We start from the raw sequence: 19,715 nt of genomic DNA on the forward strand, positions 1-19,715 counted from the left end.
CAACTGCACCTCCCGTAACAACTGGTGTTCCATGCCCCATGTGTCACAAACTTTGTGTCCCAGTCTTTGGACTCCAAAGCCACATGAGGGTACACCGTAGATGAAACCTCACAAAGACAATTGTCATTCTCGGACACTGAGAGACTACTAATATACTTTTGGGGGAATTCTACCCAAGTTTTTTGGGGAACTTTGGACCAAATCTCCTTATTCATCCTACATAAGTAAATGCCCTTACTAAAAATTAGTTAAATCTGGCTGATAATCAGTATAGAGCACACTGGATAGGGGCCCATGGACAAAAGTCCTAAAAACACCAATCTCTCAGGGTTGCCTCTGATGTAAGGAGAGGTGGTCACAGCCCACTAGTAATCTCATCTGCTAGTATAAGTTGGGAAAGTAAGCTCAGAAGGGAAGCCATACTATAATCTATTTTTAAAAGGAAGAAAAAACAGAATCTTTAATTCTGAGGATAAAAATGAATTTTCTGGCTTATCGAATCTGTGACCTCGGGCAAGTCGAAGCCCATCACTGAAGCAGTTTCTTCATCTGTAAAATGAGTTTGGGCTTCATCATATGGCCTTATGATCTGTGACATAAAAGGTTCAAGCCCAACAACAGGGAAGAAAGTGATCAAATTTAAGAATTAGATTTCTGTTAAGACTTCTATTTTGAATTAAACTCAAGGACTATTTTACACTTTAATAAAAAAAATGTAAAATTCCTACCGTCTGTCTTTGAATCAATACTGTGTATTGGTTCCAAGGCATAAGAACAGTAAGGGTTAGGCAACCCTCCCCCCCCCCCAGCTCCCATCTCTAGATCTGGCTCTAAATCCACTGAGCCCCTTGCTGTCTCCTAATATCAGTTTTTAATATACATTGGTTTTACAGATCTTGGAGTCCTGATCTAGAATTCAAATATTTTGTGGAAATTCAGACATAATTTCCATATACTCATAGGGATTTATGAAAGACCATTCTCCTTCAGTTAGAAATTAGTCTTAATAACCAACACATAGATTAGACCTCTTTCATGATTTTAATAATTATTTTCCCATAATTACTACTTTGGCTGCTAATTGGTCCTTTTAGGGCATCTGGCTACATGGTTGATCTTCTCTGTCTTCACAATGGAACCAGTCATAATATCTGAACTGATCATGCAGTGACTCTTAGCAGTTATAGTTTAATGAAGCTATAATCCCATTGGCGTGGTGGATACTCCTACTATTCCTTTTCATCATGTTTTATTCTTTTCCCCCAATATACTTGTATTTATTTCATTAAATATTTCTCAAACTCATGTAAAAAAATTAACTTTGTTTTCAAAAAGATTTGAGGTCCCAATTCTCCTCCTTCTTCCCTCCCCTCTTCTTGAGAAGGCATGCAATTTGCTATAGACTATATATGTGCAGTCATGCAAAACATATTTCCAGATTAGCCACATTGAAAAAGAAAATACAGATTCCCCACCCTCCCCAAAAATGTTTTGTTTTGTTTTTTAAATCTTCAATCTGCATTCAGACTGCATTAGTTCTCTCTCTGGAGGCAGCTAGCATTTTCCATCATGAGTCCTTGGAACTGTCTTGGATCATTGTATTGATCTGAATAGCTAAGTCATTCATAGCTGATCATCATACAAGATTGCTGTTACTGTGTACAATGTTCTCCTGGTTCTGCTAATCGCATTCTGCATCAGTTCGTTTTAGACTTCCCAGATTTTTCTGAAAGCATCTTGCTTGTCATTTCTTATAACATCATCACAATCACACACTACAACGTGTTCAGTCATCCTCCAAGTAATAGGCAACCCCTCAACTTCCAATACTTTGCCACCACAAAAAAGCTGCTAGAAATAGTTTGGTACATATAGGCCCTTTTCCTTTTTCTTTGGTCTCTTCTTTTTGGGAAACAGACCTAGGAGTGGTATACACAGTCTTATATATATATAGTTTTCTAGTACTTTGAGCATAGTTCCAAATTGCCCTCCTGGTTTCTATCAGATCTATATGTGATTCCTATCTGTTTTCCCATAAATCCTATATAGAAGACATTCCCAATGTAATGAAGGTCTGCTTCTTTTAGTATCCTGAAGGTATCAATGCACCGCTTAGATTGTCTATCTGTTATTTCTCATTTTTGCTCCATAATTCTTTGTCCTTTTCCAGTCCTTCCTATCCTTAAAAGTCCCCATTGGGACCTCCTGCCTCCTTCTTGCATCTGCCATGTAACTTCCCATTGTTCCCTGGGTTATCTGTAATTTTATTTTTCCCAAGATGATAGCTTCATAAGTCACAACCATATAACATTGCCATAGAAGAATATTGCTAAAAGAAAGAAGGATTTTAATCAGCTGAAGGGTAAGCAATCTGTGGTGCATGAATAAACTGTGCTGTAAGAAATCTACTTATTTAATCACACTCTATTAGCTTTCTAGCTCTCCCTCTGACTTCAATTCCACACCTCCAATCCCTGGACCCTTCAGTTCCCTCCCAAGTCATCTCCTCTGCACCTGCCACTCTCTTCTTTTCCCCATTTTGACCCCTTGGTGAACTAACTCAACCCTATACTGTCTTCCCCTTTTGAATCCTTTACATGTCACTGATTACTCCCAGCAACCTCAACCTTGGATCACTCCCACCATGCAATACTTTTGAGCCTAAATACATGAATGAAGGTGGAGGAAATCATGCACCTCTTCTGATTGGGTCCACTACAAATTTATGCTATACAACCTCAGATGGTCCCTCATTACTTTTAGGCAATCCCACTATCCCTCCCTTCTCAACTCACTATCCTTCAATCCATAGCAATTCTTCCAAACCTTTTCATCCCTCCTCAAGCCTCCTATAGCATCCTGTCCTCCCACTCTCTCAACAGAAAATTTTCCATTTTTTATAGAAAAACTGAGGTATTTGTCATCAACTCCCTCTTTCCCCCTTTTCATCATCTCCTATCATCATCCTGTCACATGCCTTCTGCCACTGTCTCTTCCTTCACCCATCTAACAAGATGAGGTGGCCTTACTCCTTGCCAAGGCTCACCTTCTACCTGCACAAGTGATACCATTCTGTCTCCAAGGGGCTGGCCCCTGTCATCTTTTGCTTATTTTCAATCTCTCCCAGTCTAGTGGCTGTACTACCAAAGACATCTGTCTTGCCCTCACTGCACTGGAGAGTAATAACATTGGAGGAGACCGTTTTCTGTACTGGTTCCTTGGGAATGAGATCTCAATTCCCAGCGAGTGATCTAAGAGCGTTTTCCAATTTCTTTACTGATTCTCCTATTCTTGATTTTCCTTTTTAAAGGGCACATTCCTTTTCTGAGCTGCTAGTGAGGTGAAGACTTCACTCAAGTGGTTTCATAGGGTCTCGGCTCCTTTTAATAGGGCCTTTGACCCAACTGAGTCACAAACATTTCCAAAGAGCACTTTGTGCCATTCCATAGTAGAGTGGAATGGAGGATACACACATATGGAACTGGTTGAAGGTGAGAAGGCTGGATGATGGGATTCCTGGCCAAAGTGAGGTTCAGGACCCTTGTAGAAATACTTTACTTCAATATGTCCCGATAGGGGATAGACAAATAGTAAATTGCTTGACAGTAAGCATTTGGAGTCCCTTTCTTACCAGGAAAAGGTATAAAACTGTGACCCCACATTAGTTCCAGCTGTCAGTGTTAGCTACTTGCTGGGCCTGCATGTGGGCTAATTTACTTCAGCCATGATTTCTGATGAATCAAAATACTTGGAAATGCTGGGTGTACTTCTTTGGCACAATAGGCCAGTTTCAGACAACAAAAGGAGCTAAGGCATTAGTTACTACTGGAAAAGAAAACTGGTGAATCTCCATTTCCATTCCACTGAAAGGGGAAGTGGGAAGAGGAATGGATTTGGAGTTCGCACCTCTAGGTTTAACTGTAGATCAGACTAGATGGCCTCTAAGAGCCCAATCCATCCAGTCTAAGCCATGACCAACAAATCCTTATTACAATATCTCAACAATTGTTTGATCTGCACTGAAGAAAAGTCCACTGCCTCCTGGGATAGTCAAGCCAATAATCCTTAGGCCACCATCTTATTCTCATTTTGCAAATGGGAAATCAAGGCAGACACTGTGGTATACTGGTCTTCTGGGAGTGAAAGTGGACATTCCAAATCATGTAGTGAGCTCCAGATCTGTAGTCTGATGACCTGGGGCGAGTCTTTCTTTGCTCCTTGATAGTTAAAATTCAACCTTTTTATCTGTATAATGGGGAAAACAATGCTGCATTGATGAACTCACAGGATTATTGTGGAGAATGTGCTTTAGAAGCTATTTAGAGCTAAAGAAATGTCACTAGTTACTGTTGTTTTTAATTCTTTCTGCTGGTTTTAAGATTTTTTTTTAATTGGAAGCTCTGGATTTTGGCTATGATGTTTCTGTGAGTTTTTATTTTCTTTCAGGAGGTGACCAGTGGGTTCTATTTCCATTTTGGTTTTTGGTTCTAAGATCTAGGTAGTTTTCTGTTAAGATATCTTGAAATAGGATGTCTAGGTTCTTGTTTTAGTCTTGGTATTCAGATAATCTTGTGATTCTTAAATGTTTTAGGAAGGAAGGGAAAAGGAAGGAAGGAAGGAAGGAAGGAAGGAAGGAAGGAAGGAAGGAAGGAAGGAAGGAAGGAAGGAAGGAAGGAAGGAAGGAAGGAAGGAAGGAAGGAAGGAAGGAAGGAAGGAAGGAAGGAAGGATGGGAGGAAGGAAGGATGGGAGGAAGGAAGGATGGGAGGAAGGAAGGAAGGAAGGAAAGAAAGAAGGAAGGAAGGAAGGAAGGATGGGAGGAAGGAAGGATGGGAGGAAGGAAGGATGGGAGGAAGGAAGGATGGGAGGAAGGAAGGAAGGAAGGAAAGAAAGAAGGAAGGAAGGAAGGAAGGATGGGAGGAAGGAAGGATGGGAGGAAGGAAGGAAGGAAGGAAGGAAAGAAGGAAGGAAGGAAGGAAGGAAGGATGGGAGGAAGGAAGGATGGGAGGAAGGAAGGAAGGAAGGAAGGAAGGAAGGAAGGAAGGAAGGAAGGAAGGAAGGAAGGAAGGAAGGAAGGATGGGAGGAAGGAAGGAAGGAAGGAAGGAAGGATGGGAGGAAGGAAGGATGGGAGGAAGGAAGGAAGGATGGGAGGAAGGAAGGATGGGAGGAAGGAAGGATGGGAGGAAGGAAGGAAGGAAGGAAGGAAAGAAGGAAGGAAGGAAGGAAGGATGGGAGGAAGGAAGGAAGGAAGGAAGGAAAGAAGGAAGGAAGGAAGGAAGGATGGGAGGAAGGAAGGATGGGAGGAAGGAAGGATGGGAGGAAGGAAGGAAGGAAGGAAGGAAGGAAGGAAGGAAGGAAGGAAGGAAGGAAGGAAGGAAGGAAGGAAGGAAGGAAGGAAGGAAGGAAGGAAGGAAGGAAGGAAGGAAGGAAGGAAGGAAGGGAAGGGAGGGAGGGAGGAAGGAAGAAGGGAGGGAGGGAGGGAGAAAGGAAGGAGGGAAGGAAGGAGGGGGAGAAAAGGGGAAAGGAGCAAGTATTTATGAAATACCTATTATGTGCTGAGTACTTTAACAAATATCTTATTTAATTCTCATAACCACCCTGGGAGGTAGGTGCTATTATTATCCCCATTTTAAAGTTGAGGAAACAGAAAGACAGAAATTAAGTGACTTGCCAGTGGTCACATCAGTGTGTCTGAGGCCACATTTGAACTCAGGTCTTCCTGCTTCTGGGCCCTGAGCTCTCTGACACCCCCTCATTGCTTTTATTAATGCTTACTTGTGTGTCAGGCACTATGCTAATCACTGAAATAAAAACAGAATGAAAAAGGACAGCCCTGTCTTCAAGGAGCTCCCATTCTAATGAGGAACAGAAGAGGGGTGGGAGGAAGAAGCTGGAGAAGTCAGACACAAGGCTGGGAGAGAAATGAATGACGGGGCTCGGCTCTCTCCAAAGTGGAGGCTTCTCCCATCCCCATTCCCCAATGGCAGGAGGGGACTGGGTCATGCAAAAGGATTTTACAGAGTGAGAAGGGCTCATCAGGTGGTTGTGAAGAGGGAAATGCAAGGATGAGGCAGCGTTGGAGGCAGGGTTTAGCCTGGAAAGTCAGGAACAGGCCAAGAGGGAAATTCCAACTCAAAGATGCTTGAGGAATGACTTGAGAGGAGACGGAGCGCAATCTGCACCACATCTCGGCATGAGACCTTGATCCCTCCTATTAAGGTGCTCACTTTGGGGGGATGAGGGTCATGCTAGAAAGATGTGGAGTGGCTCCGATCTCTAACCTGTTTCCACATGTCTTTTGATACAGAAACTTTGCCGTCACTGATTAAACATGGCAGCTCCATAAGCCCCCCAGCCCTCGGTGATATTATATGCAGTATTTTAACACCACTCATCAGATTTTCAGAAAAGAAACCTACAGATACTCAGCTAGAATATGTAGGGGCTCAGTGGTTTGGGAGCCGGGCCTAGAGGCAGGAGGTCCTGGATTCAAATAAGGCCTCACACCGCCTAGCTGGGTGATGCTGGACAATGGGTTAACCCCCACTGCCTAGCCCCTTCTCTTCCTCTGACTTGGAACCATGAATTCCAAGATAAGGAAAGGGTTTAAAAAAATGAAATAAAATATCTCATGCCCCTTTTCTTTGGTGAAAGTATCAAATGATGAAAGTATCAATGTATTTTATTGGATAAACTAATTTTTTATTTAATAAATTTATGAAAGGTAAAGAAATATTTGTTTAACAGCATTTGCTATCATTTTATCACATTTAAGTTCACAAAAGGTATAAAACTAGTGTTAACGCAGAAAAAAGTCATAAAGAACAGTTTATAGAAATTGTAACAACTGATAAACCATAATAATTCAATTGAAGAAAAGCTACTGTGATGGATTAATAAAAAAGAGTTCGCTGTAAGATCCCATGGGGCCAGGCGGGGTGGCGAAAGGGCCGATTTCAGGTGGTAACCAATTGGGAGCATGTTCGCTGGCGCCCCTTTCCGCGCATGGCCTGTCGAAAGCATAGAAACAGCGGTGGAAGCCTTGACTCCCAGACGGTGGGCAACCACTGTGCAGCCCTTGGCCAAGGCCAGGGCTGGGAGTCCTGAGACCCGGGAGCCATCTGCGAGCCCGGGGTCAGGGCCGCCTGCCATTCGCAGGCCCCGTCTTCTAGACTTGGCAGCCTGGGGGAGCTCAGTACAGTGGGGGAGCCGAGGGACCAGCTGGGATGGGATCTCTCCGGAGCACAGATCCCTTCTCCGCCAGAGCCTCGGTCAGGAATGGCAGCACAGGTGGGTGCGGAGGGGCCATGACTGGCCAGGCACGGGCTGCCGGACCTGGCCAAGAGCTCCCACACTGACCCCATCTGCAGGCAGGAACCAGGCCGCCTGGCGCCAGGCTCTCCCCACCATGGACAGCGACCGGGCACTCAGTGCTTGGAAGACAGGCTTTTGCCGGTGATGTTGGAGGAGGACCTCTCGCGCTCTTTGGTGATCTCCATCTCGATCTTGGCTTTGATTTTTTCCCAGTCTACCTGCAGCTGAGGAAAAGGAGAAGAAGGCTCATTTTACCTTTGATGACCCTTCCCTTGGGCAGCACACTGACCATTCTTTTAAAGACGCTGTCTTTGGGGGCAGCCGGGTGGCTCTGTGGATGAGAGCCAGGCCTAGAAGCAGAAAGTCCTGGGTTCAAATCTGGGCTCAGATACTTCCTTGACCCTGGACAAGTCCTTGCCTAGCCTTTACCACTCTTCTGCCTTGGAACCAACACAAAGTATTTATTCTAAGGCAGACAATGAGGGTTTACAAAAAATGCTGTTTTGAGGAGCAGCAAGGCAGCTCATTGGCTGGAGAGTCAGGCCTAGAAATGGGAGGTCCTGGGTTCGAATCTGGCCTCAGACACCTCCTAGCTATGTTACCCTGGACAAGTCACTTCACCCTCACTGCTCTTCTGCCTTGGAACCAGTAGAGTAGTGCTTCTAAGGCAGATAGTGAGTGTTTACAAAATGCTGTCTTTGAGGAAGAAAGGAGGTAAAGGGCTGAGGGAGGCCACAGAGAGGCAGCCAAATTGAGGCTCTCCTTTTTCAGTGCTGCTGCACAGCAAGGTGTCACCGTAGGTCAGGAGAACCAGTCTCTGGGCAATGAGAGCTCTGCGTCAGGGCGAAGGAATGTTCCTTTGTCAGTTTTCTATCACTTCCTAGCCCTGGAGGAAGGGGATGGGCCTTTAGTGGGCTTTATTATCTCCTTTGGGCCTCACCACAGCCCTGGGCTGGTTCTTCTCACCTGGGGTGCCCTGCTAAGGAGGAGAACATCTGAGGGAGCTTTTCAGCCCTGGCAAAGAGGCACCAGACAAGCTCCCCCAGAGTAGAGGCCGGGCTCTGCCACCCGCCCGTTTGGACTCGGCTCACCACAGTGAGCTCCTCACTCATTCCAGCCAGAAGAGCACCAACAGGGCTCTCGAGTAGAAAGACAGACAGAGGGATGGACAGAGAAATGGACAGAGGGATGGATGGACAGGCCGAGGTCTCGGTGTCTGCTCATATTTCCCCCTTCTGAGTGTGGAGGTATGTTTGTCTCTTAGGAACGTGTAAAAATCCTCTTTGCAGGAGAACGCTGTCAGACACTGGATTTACTATGTTGTTTGAAAATGGAGGCCTTTAGAGGGAGTCGAGGAGGCCGTGATGATGCGGTATTGTCATTCTGTCGCAGGCTTTTCTTTCTGCTCTGACTTCCTTCTCTCAGACTTGCCACGGAGGACTTTAAAAATCTTGTCTTCCTTCCGTCTGGGTTTTCCCCGGAAATGCACTTATCAAGGAAGGCCATCAGGGATAGCAGCGATTATTAGCTAAATGACTTTGTGGGACAGCTTGCGGGGTCCACTCGCCCGCCCTTCAGGGCGTCCTGATCCATCCTCTTTAGGCTCCAAGGTCTAGGAGAGGCCCACGGACTCACTGTTTTGGAGTAACTCGAACGAGCCTTGGCCCAGCCTTACAGTGACTCCAGCCCAGAGGGGACTACGAAGGCTCAGTCAGTTCTGGGGTCCATCTGGCAGGCTGTGTCCTATCCGGGCAAGACAAAGAAGGGCTCGGATCTTAAAATGAACTTAGACGGGACAAGGTAAAGCCCTGGATCCAAGCCCAAAGGGAGGCCGACTTCTGGTGTGTGTGGAGGAAGAGCATGGGGGAAGTGTGGTCACGTGGCACATTGCTGCCCATACTGGGCTCCAAATGCAAAAATCTGGGTTAACTCGGTGCACAGCAAAGTCTTATAAATCATTCCTGCACCCCCCAAAATAGCGGGCTAATGGAGCCGAGCTAAACGTGAAGAGTTTTGCCTTTTATGAGACAAATAATAGTTTTCATATGCCTTATGCAAAATACATTTGAAGAATGGAATTAGAAGGGTTCCACTATCGGGTCTGTGCCAAGACATACGCACCAACTCACGGAAAGGTGCAACACACATTAAACTATTTGAAAGGTTCACTCTTCGCTGAGATCAGAACACATTTTTTTTACAATTTGCGGAAATATTTGTGAGAGGGAGACAACGTTTGATGAACTCCTTGGTCTTCCTTCAGACCAAATGAGCTCACAAATGTTTCTGGAATCAATCCCAGTAAAACCGCTTCTTAACGGTCCATTGGACCCCCGCTGCTCCCCAGAAGTCACAGTAAACTGCCTGCACGGCTATCCTCGTTTGGCAATACAGGGTCTCCCTTTGGTGGTTATCTAGTGTGTGAAAACGATTTCTAGTGACCCTGAGGACGGGCAGTCTCAAAGGCTTTTGAGCCTCGGCCTCATTAGTAAACACTTTTGAGCACGTGCCTCCCCTTGTTCAAGACGTCTACGGACACTGCTTCCCTGCGCTGCCGGACTCCATCACCATCCCTAGCCTAGCGGCCGGCGCTAGGAGAGCAGGTCTCAAGAAGCAGGGGTCAGAGGAGCCTCTCCTCCACAAACGTCCCTGATGTCAGAGGAAACCCTCCCCCTGCGCCTCCAGAGAAAGCAAGGCCATCCTCATCCTCATCCTCTAACGGGCAGGCTCTCTGTGTACGACTGCTTGCTCTGGGTGGCTTCTCAAATACCGTCTTTGAAACAGACCAGTCTGAAAGCGAATTTTGGAATCATTTGAGTTTCAGTGTGGATTCTCTAGGAAAGAATTTTCACTTTGTACTTCCAAATGGAGTTGGCCAGCATTCCGGGTGGGCCAAAAAAGGAAGGATGCCCATGTCTTCCCCTTGGGTGAGCTCGTGTCCTCCAAGGAGAAACTTCATATTCCGAGACGACGAGGATGTCATCGCCAACTTTCAGCTTATACTCCACAACTAAACACAGACGATTTTCCAATATCTTTTTGGTTCTGGACAATCAGAGTTAATCCATTCGGGTTTGGCTGCCTCGGATGTGAAGCGAAGCACACACTCCATTTTTCTCCTAGCTCTGGCTGACTCCAGACCCCAAACCACTACCTTGCTTTCCCTCCTCTCCAACTGCCCATTCCGGTATGTCACCTTCCCCCTCCCACAGTCCCCCTCTACTCTGGGAAGAATGATCCAATCTGTGCCATTGTTCCCAGCGAGGACATGGGACCGTGACTATTCTCTGTGCAAAGTATCCCCTTCGATAGAAACCCTTCCCCTGGCTGCCCCTGAGAGTGGGAGAGGGCCTCTGCCCACTGGCCACGTCTCCCATCACGTCCCCTTCAAGAGGAGCTCCACTCAGCCTAGGAGGAGGGAAATGGCTTAGAGATTGGGAGCTCTGAGAGGGGGAGGGACCTCAGGAAAATCTCATTCACACTTTCTGGGTCTTGGGAGAGAGAAAAGAGGGAAGTCTGAGACAGCTCCTAGTTCTGAAATTTTTGTGAAAAAGTAGGAAGTTGAAACATAATGTGGAAAGAATGAATGTAATATGCAGTCTTCAAAGACAAAGAGACTGAAAACACTCAAAGATCCTTTTGTGTTAGAGTTCCCTCCTCACCTCTCATCTGACTTACTGATTGATGATAAATACAAAATCAATGAAAGCCTGGATTCTCAGAAGTTCCCTATTTCCAAAGGATCTGCAGTGTTATGAATCAGAAAATTAAGTAAGAATAGATGCTTCTGCTAGAGAAAACACAATTTCCTGGAAGGCAGAGACTGTCTTCTCAAAAGGGCACACCATAAGAGTCATCCCATTTATCTAAATATAGGTTGCACGCACTAAAATGGAATCTCTTGGAAAGGAAAAAATGGCACAAATTAGAGGGGGCATGCAGGTGTTCTACAAGGGAGATGGGGTGGCGGGAGCGTGTGCTACATTCAGACTAAGAGAGGAGTCAGTGTAGACAATGATGGGAAGGCATAATAGCGATGCTTGTAGGCCTCTGATTACGGGCCGTTCCCCTCCCGGGTGAGGTCCCCCTTCTGCCCTCCTCTTCCCTCCAGCCAGCAGGCCTGGGCATTTTCTGGGTAAAGGGGGACTCTGCTTTCTTGGGAGATGGCTCGAGGGTCTGGATCCTAAAGCCTGAGCCTAAAGGATCACATCCAAGACCTCTGAAGCGGCCTCGAGGTCCACAGACACGGGTTAATTAATGACAAATGAAGTCTCCATGGGGCTGGTGGATGGTTGAAAAAAAAAAAGGGTTAGGGTTAGCCCCAGGACAGCAGAGATTCTGGAAGTATCAGGCCCATGACATCATAAGGAAAGACCGGGACCAAACTGAAGAGCTCTTCTAGTAGGAGGTATGAAAGTTCTCCGCAACACCGCTCTTACTTCTCCGATTACCTATCAGACATCACTGTTGGCCTTTCCATGGTACTCGTACTTACCCCTTCTGCATACTGCAAGTACCGTTTATTAGTTTCCTGTTTCCCAAACGTCTCCAAAAACTTTTGCCTGTATGCAAGAACTGTGTCGACGTGCGTCTTGTGCTTTACGGCTAATTCGAGGGCCCTATGAGAAGAAATGAAGAGGATGAAGGGCCCCGCTTGGCCTGCCACGGCACCCTCCCCACCCCCACCCCGACCCCTGATGGTTCACTTTGACTTTTAGCAGTCTGGAATCTGCCACTCTTTTGGATCACATTTCGCAGACTTCCGTGTAATAAATTATTCAATCAATTTGGGCGCATTTCAAAAGTCAGTCAAAGACGTCTCCTGTTGTATAGACAGCCGAACTCTACATTCAGGTTTTTTCTGACCACAATAGTCATAATTTTAAAAAATCAACCTCTTGCCTTCAATCTACAAATGCCACAACAAATGAGCAGCAGCCTTGAAACCTTTTTGGAAATGGGCAAATTAAACTAATTTTTACATGCTTTAATAGGTTAGACATAGCAAAAAATGTACTTCTAACGTCTCTTCTACATTCTTGGAAAAAGAATGAATAGCCACCATGTTATTCCAATCACCAATAAAGCTCTGTCAAGTTTCTTTTCCCATCTAGCAGGTGTGAACACTCAAGTTCTTTCTCTAATATTTTATTAAACAAAAAATGAGGAACCAAATGGATCCTGGGATGCTAGATTGGGAATTGCAAGGGACCTTAGAAGGTACAGTCAAAAGATGATCATTTCACAGAGGGGAAAACGGAGGCTCAGGGAAGTTAGGAGGTTCGTCTGAGGCCAACCAGGTCGTCTGTGTTTCTGTGTCCATTATAAATTCTAGATTCCATTCGCACAGGCCTAGCAGCTCCCCCCCCCCCCAGGTAACACGTGACACCATCTCCCCACTCAGTGGTCCTCGGCATCTTCCCAGAGGCCTTCTGAGACTTCCTTCCAAGCCCCACCACTCAGGGCCACGGAGACTTCTGTAACCCATCCCCGTCGGTACTCTCTCGTCCTCTGGAAGCTGCGTGGCATTGTTTGGCTCGTGCCTTGAATTGAGGGCTCCTGCCCTCGAATTCGGGACTCCAGCTCCATATTATTACTGACACCGTGCCCTCCTGGCTCCTCATCTTGCTCCCTGCCGTTCTGAAACAGGGTCCCACCTTCTCAGCAGCCCTTCCCCAGGAGGCAGCCAGGCTCCAGAGCCCTCTCCCCCACCTGCCCAGGACCAGCCCTCACCACTATCATCTGCAGAAGACAAGGGGCTGGTCATCCCCATCCACTGCCAACCAATAACCCCCCACAAAAGAGACAGGCCAGCCTGGCTCTGAGGGCAGACAGGAGGCAGACAGCTCGCCACCCCCCCCCCAGACCCTCCGGAGACTATCCAAGAGCCTCGGGAATAGCCAGGCTCCCAGGCCAGCACCCCCAGCTGCCGTCCGGGCAAGGCGGAGCCTGGGTGCCGCTCCTGGAGGGGCTACAGCCACAGCTCCGTAGTAAGACCCAGAAAAGGAAGCATCGGCCACCCAAACGGGTCAAAATCAGAAACGTGACGGGATCTTATCGACACTCGTGATGTTAAAGAGGCCGCGGCGTCTGAGCCCCAGCTGAAGGCTTCCCCGTGTGGCCTCCTGCACCCCACCACGAGCTCTTTCCTTCTGTGCTGGTGAAGCCGTAGGAAGAGAGGGAATGGCCATCCCGGACGGGGCGCACGAGTGTGGCGGGATGCTGTCGCGCTGAGAGACGACGCAGGGAACGAACGTTTCAGAAAAACCTGCGAAGACTTCCGGGAACCGGTGCAGAATCGAGGGGACGAGGCACATCCCAACAGCCATATCGGGAAGGCCGCCAACTTCGAAAGACTCACCACACCATTCCAAGGACTCACGGTGGGAAATGCTAACCACTTGACGGATTAAGGGTGAAGACTGAAGCACATTTCCTCCTATTTCTTTGTTTTTCTTGCCTTCCAAATTTTCTTTTGGAACATGACTATAGGGAAATTTGTTTTGCATGACTGTACATTTGTAATGGGTTCTATTTTTTTTTTTGCCTTCCCAATGGGTGGAAGGGGAAAAGGGAACCGTTTGGAACTGAAGAAGGAATGAAGAAGGAATGAAACAGATTTTTAAAAATGGAACATGAGCTCCTTGAAGAGGGTCTCTTACTTCTCTCTTTGTATCCTCAGGACTTGTTACGGCACTTTTCCCTGGTAGCAAATCACTCCTTCCTCCCTCCCTTCCTTCCCTCATTCCTCCACTCCTTCTTGGTATTCTAGATGACTTTCTACGACTAGAGGTTGCAGAGGACAGGTACCTCACTGGGAAAGGCTTTCAAGGATTGGTGACGCATATGGAGATGGAGAACCAGAACAGGTAAATCCCCACACTGGAAGGGACCTCAGAATCCCTCTGGACCAAACAGGCCTGGCAAAGGTCACTCAACTATTGCTCAGAGATCTTTCTTAATCAGTCAGTCAATAAACAGCAACCGAGGGTGACACAATGTATTGAGTGCTGAGGCTACAGTCAAGAAGACCTGTGTGACTCTGGGCAAGTCACTTGACATCTTGCATCCGTTTCCTGGTCTAGAGGATGATAAGAGCAACTTCCTCCCAGGGTTGTTGAGAGGATCAAATCTGTACAAGTCTTCGCCCAGTGCCCTGCATGCAGGAGATGCTTGATAAATGCCAGTTACTGGTATCCTCCTCCTCGGTGTTGTGGTTGTTATTCTATGCCAAGCACAAGAGACACCAGGAGAAGACAAACAACAGAGCCGCTTCATGTCCTCGATGGGCTCCCAGTTTAAGGGGGAGAAACATGCGAATCACCAGGTCCAAACAAGATAGTGATAACAAGGGCAAATTCAAGAGATCCAGGGGAGTTACAAGGCAGGTGGGAAGGCTTCCTGGGGAGAGACCTTGAAGGAAGTGGGACAGAGATGAGGAGGGCGAGCATTCAAGGCTGGGGGGATGGCCAGCCAGAGTGCCAGTGGCTGGGGAGAGACAGTGGGAAGAAGGCTGGGAAGGTGGGAGGGACCCATCTTGGAGATCCAGCAGGAGCTGTTTATCAGCAGAGCAGAGGCTGGGCTGCAGTGGGGTGAGATGTGTGAGGAGAGATGGGAGGAAGGTGGAAATGAGAGGGCCTGACCTCTGACTAGGTACTGGGGGTGAGGGAGAGCCCCAAGGCTGAGAGCCTCAGAGACCTGCGCCTGTGATCCCCACAAAAGGAAAAAGGGATTCTGGAAGAGGAGAGAGTTTGGGACACATTGAGCCTACGATGTCTGACAGATGAGAGGGAAGCCAATCTGAGAATTCTCAGCCACAGGAACTGATGAGATTCTCGGAAGAAATGGTATTCGATTTTTGGATGTCTGATCCTTGGGAAGATTTCCTCTCTACAGAACCAAAATCTGCTTGCATGAAGGCAGAGTACTAGGAGTGCAAGTCCAGAGGCCAAAACAAGCTGCCTAGAAGGAAGACAGTAAGACTGGAGGAGTAAGGTTGGACAACAGGATGGGCAGAAAGCTGGCCAGGGAGTCAGGGTTCAAGTGATGGATTAAACATAGGCTGTGTGGCACAGAGCATGTCCCTTAGAACCTCTGCTCCCCATGGCAAATGCTTAATTTGATAAGTTGAAAAATCATGGCAAATCTTCATTGGTAGAATTTCCTTGCCTGGGATCCCCACATTAATGACAGAATCTCTCCAGGTCAGAAAAAAAGAGGAAGGTCTTAGAGTAAGAGGATGGAACCCCTGAATGCCAAGCTGAAGAATTCTGGGAGCCAGTGGCCCAGCCAGGATTCAAACCCAAGTTTCTGTGACTTGAAATCTGGTGTACTTTGCATTGTTCCTTCTACTACAAAATATTGCAAGCCTTCAAAGAACCAGTAAAATCCCTCCCAAAAAACATGGTTTCTGGTTTTCTTTTTAAGTTAATAGTGCTGCCTTCTGATGGGTAGAAGGAATGGGGACTAACATTTACCCAGGACAGAGTCTATACTTGGAATTCCATCTCTCTAGTCCAAATAATTTATAGATTTAAATAAATCTGAGTACTAGATCATAAATATTATTTTCTGATATTAGCAAGAAAAATGACTTCCTTTATTAGTCACAACAGTATATTAAATAATTATCACCTCTATGTGACTTTCCCATATTTCTCTTTCTCAATAAAAGCAGATTTAAAAATAAAATTTAAAGTACTTTTTTCTAATCCAGTGGAATTGCTCATTGGCTATGGGAGGGGGATGGGAGAAGGGAAGGGAAAGAACATGAATCATGGAAGCATGGAAAAACAGTCTAAATTAATTAATTAAACTTAATATAAAATAAAGTCCTTTTTCCATTACAACAAAAGTCCAGTTTTCACATTTGAAGAAAATGCAGAACAAAAGTGGCACGTTGATGGATTGGGGAGGCACTCCTAAAACCGAGGCCAGAGCCAAAGGAACGAAGGAACAGCTTTAAACTTTAAAGAGCTATTATACCCGGAGATTCGATAGTGCTTATTCAGCAATTCAGATGGCTTGTGTTAGATATTTTATTTTAAAAATTAAAGCGAGTTTTCCCAGTAGTCTAAATTTAGTTGATTTGCAAACTCCCAAATTACCAAAAAGAATACTGAAGTGCCTTTCTGCTTTGAGGAATTAAGGTCTTGGCTGATCCAATACAAAGTGGCCACGAATATTTATGAATATTGTACATGCGTGAACTTGTACACGTAGGATGAGTATTTTTCCCTTGAAGTACTGAAACCAACTACTAAAAAAGATGTCCAAACACTTGAAAAGTGGCCAATTAGTGATGCAAATGTGAAGTTTGGGGCACCCAAGTAACAAACATTCCACAAAATGGTGAAACCTTCCGATTTTGAAAAGTTTGTCTGGATGAGTCAGAACACAGAGAAACGCAGAAGAACTGCTTCCTGCCAAGAGGTTTGTTTATCCTGCAAATCTGGAGTCGGAGCCAGCAATCCTAATGGTTTGGAATGGCGCTGGATGCTATCTGCATTTGAGTAGGGCCATCCCGCCCATCTGCTTAGGACCCAGCCACACTTTTCACAAGGGACTTGGGGGGGGGGTCTCCATTCAAAACCTTGGGGAGCTTTGGGGGACTTCTACTGGGCTGTTAAACGTCCCTCATTAAGTAAGAAACGGCTTATCTTGGGGCTCTCCTCAAAATGCCCAAACCAAGGTGTGTAGAGAAGTGGGGGGGGGGGGGAAGGAGGGGGAGGAGGAGAAGGAGGAGATGGGAGCAGATACAGGGCAGAAAGAGAATGGTGGACAAGCAGGCCGAGCCAGGGCAGGGCCGGAAGAGTGGGAGCAGACAAGGGATGGGCCGAGTGGCACAGGCAGAAGGTGAAGAAACACAGCACTGGGACAGACAGGGTGAACCCGAGTCAACTGAACTAGAAACCCAGGAAGTGAGGCAAAAGTAAAGGGCCGACAAGGTGGAGGTGGAGGCAGGGGCAGAGGCCGAGGCCGACTGGGAGAAGGCAGGGTGTGCTGGGGGGAGAGTGAGACACAGACTTGGGGGCGGGGGTAGAGGGAAGCTGCCCATTAGGGTGCTTGAAGACCAGGCCAGGGTCACAGCCAATTGGGACGATTGTGGCACGTTCACATTTTTGGCAGATGAATTCCTGGTAACGTTTTCAGGCTGGTCAGTCATTAAACACTGATTAGGCCCCTAGTCTGTGCCAGGCACAAAGAGAGGTGAGAGTCCCTGCTCTCTAGGAGCTCAGAGTCTAACATGGGGAGGCAGCATGAGAAAAACTGCGCACAAACCAGCTACAGACGGAGAAACTGGAACCAGGCCACGGGGGAGGCACTAGGTAGGAGAGATCAGGGAGGCATCCCCTGAAGGCGGGCTTGTAACCAGGACTGCAGGGCAGCCAGGAGGCAGAGACGGGGTGGGAGAGCATTCCGGCCAGGAAGCAGTCAGAGAAAATGCCCAGAGTGGGCAGCTCGAAGGTCTTGGGCCAGGAGCGGCGAGAGGGCGAGTGTGGGGTTGGGTGCGATGGAGGAGGCTCCCTTGGGGCCGTCCTTCGGGAGAAAGACGGAGCATGAAGGCCTTTAGGGATGGGCCCTGTGGGCCAGGCAGGCTTTGGGGTGACGCGAAGGGGCCAGGAGCAAGAGATGGGAGCAGAGGCCATTTCAGGAGAGCCAGGCAGCTCTTGGGGCTGAGAAATTACCACATGGGGGCCTGGGTTCAATGGGTAGTGCAGTTTTAATTAGCTCGTAAAATGCATGATGGCAAAGCCAGAGAATGACGCATAGAGAACTAATGACCACCAAATTAGCAGGGCGGATGATGAGCATTTTCTGCTTCCTGGCTGACACCCCGACTCTTGAGAGTCTTCTGCCCTTCTCCCAGACGGACCACTTCAAGCTCCAAATCCCTAAAACCCAACTCAGCCCATCTCGGCCACCCTCCCAGGCTCTGCTCCAGACTCCGGGTCTGACCCCCTGAGCCCTCGAGACCCCGCCATGGCCTTTTCACCACGCTCTCCCTCAGCTGGTCCCAGGATTGTGGCTTCCCTGCTGCCTAGCAGGAAAGCCTGAATCTGGGGCACAGTGGGCAGAGCACTGGGCCTGGAAGCGACATGAATCTGGCCTTCACCACAAAGCGGGGTGCCTCTGGGTAGGTCACGTAAACAGTTTGCCTCGGTGTCCTCCACTGTAAATGGGAGGATTGAATGAGACGGTCCTCGTAAAGCTCTCAGCACAGTGCCTGACACATGGGAAGCCTGGTACGAGGTTGGCTGCGGTTCACTGAATGGTGACGAAGGCTCTGCCTTCTCGAGCTGCCCAGGACATTCCAGGACACGAGGATCGAGGGCTAAGCTCCAAGGCCCGCTGAAGCTCCCTAAGGGACCCCCTTGCTGTGGGGAGGGGGAGTCTCTTCTCCCTCTACCAGGCCATCGTGTCATCCCTTCAGGCACACAACAGCGAGCCCAGGGTTCCGAGGAGGCCAGCCCAGCCCCGCTGCCCCGTGGTACCTTTCCCAGTTGTAGAGGTTGATGTTGATCTGGATGGCTTGGTAAATGAGGCCTGCCTGAAGAAGGACCATCTCTGCCTCCTGGATGTTGCCACTGAACATCAGCATGTGGGCCATCTTGGACTCTTTGGATGGAAGGTCTTTGATGGAATTGATGTACTGGACCTTGTCAATCTGGAAGAAGAAAAGAAGGCCTATCTGAAGGGGGGAAGAGAAGACATTGGGCTTAAACCAAGCTACAGAATACAGAGGAGCCTAGTCAGCTTACTTCCCCAATGGACGCATAGGCTATTTCTGCAGTTGTCATATCTCTATTAGCCACTGACATGGCAGCCAGGCAAGCCCACATCGTCTGCTCCTAAAGTGAAACAGGAGAATGAGAATCCAAAAAGACATTTAATTTTTAATGGCTGAATTGTATCAAAATAAACAATGTAAGTACCAGAACTAAAGCAACATCTATAATTCTGTTTTATTTTTAAAAGTAAACTCTATAACAAAGTGTGCCAAAGGATAAATGGCAAAATAATTTTAGCTCATGGAAAGTCTCTTTGGACAAGTGTAGAAACCTGAAATGTAGGTTTTCTTTTGAATTAAAAATGATTTCTGGAAGAAAAAAAATTACTTTTCCTCAATGACAAAAGGAATTCACTTACTGAATTAAAAATGCACTTTCGGGGGCAGCTGGGTAGCTCAGTGGATGGAGAGCCAGGCCTAGAGACGGGAGGTCTCTAGGTTCAAATCTGGCCTCAGACACTTCCCAGCTGGGTGACCCTGGGCAAGTCACTTGACCCCCATGGCCTAGCCCTGACCACTCTTCTGCCTTGGAGCCAATACATAGTATTGACTCCAAGATGGAAGGTAAGGGTTTAAAAAAAAAATGCACTTTCACACCAGCACTAGATTAC

The 19,715-nt window shown here is 47.3% G+C and overlaps 1 protein-coding gene across 3 annotated transcripts in view; it reads right to left on the reverse strand.

The window, feature by feature from the left end:
• Window positions 1-6,679: 6,679 nt before the first annotated feature.
• The window catches only part of IFT80 (intraflagellar transport 80), a 99,600-nt gene continuing 86,564 nt past the window's right edge, over window positions 6,680-19,715 (reverse strand). For all 3 annotated transcript variants that reach the window (XM_056807387.1, XM_056807385.1, XM_056807386.1), the window contains 4 exons: window positions 19,076-19,165; window positions 18,809-18,981; window positions 11,809-11,932; window positions 6,680-7,537 (listed from right to left, as the gene is read on the reverse strand). In XM_056807387.1, the coding sequence (XP_056663365.1) occupies window positions 7,427-7,537; window positions 11,809-11,932; window positions 18,809-18,981; window positions 19,076-19,165 (498 nt within the window). In that variant the 3' untranslated portion in view covers window positions 6,680-7,426. The remainder of the gene's footprint in view (window positions 7,538-11,808; window positions 11,933-18,808; window positions 18,982-19,075; window positions 19,166-19,715) is intronic.

The sequence above is a fragment of the Monodelphis domestica genome, chromosome 8, assembly GCF_027887165.1.
Source record: "Monodelphis domestica isolate mMonDom1 chromosome 8, mMonDom1.pri, whole genome shotgun sequence".
In the NCBI taxonomy this organism is placed as follows: domain Eukaryota; kingdom Metazoa; phylum Chordata; class Mammalia; order Didelphimorphia; family Didelphidae; genus Monodelphis; species Monodelphis domestica.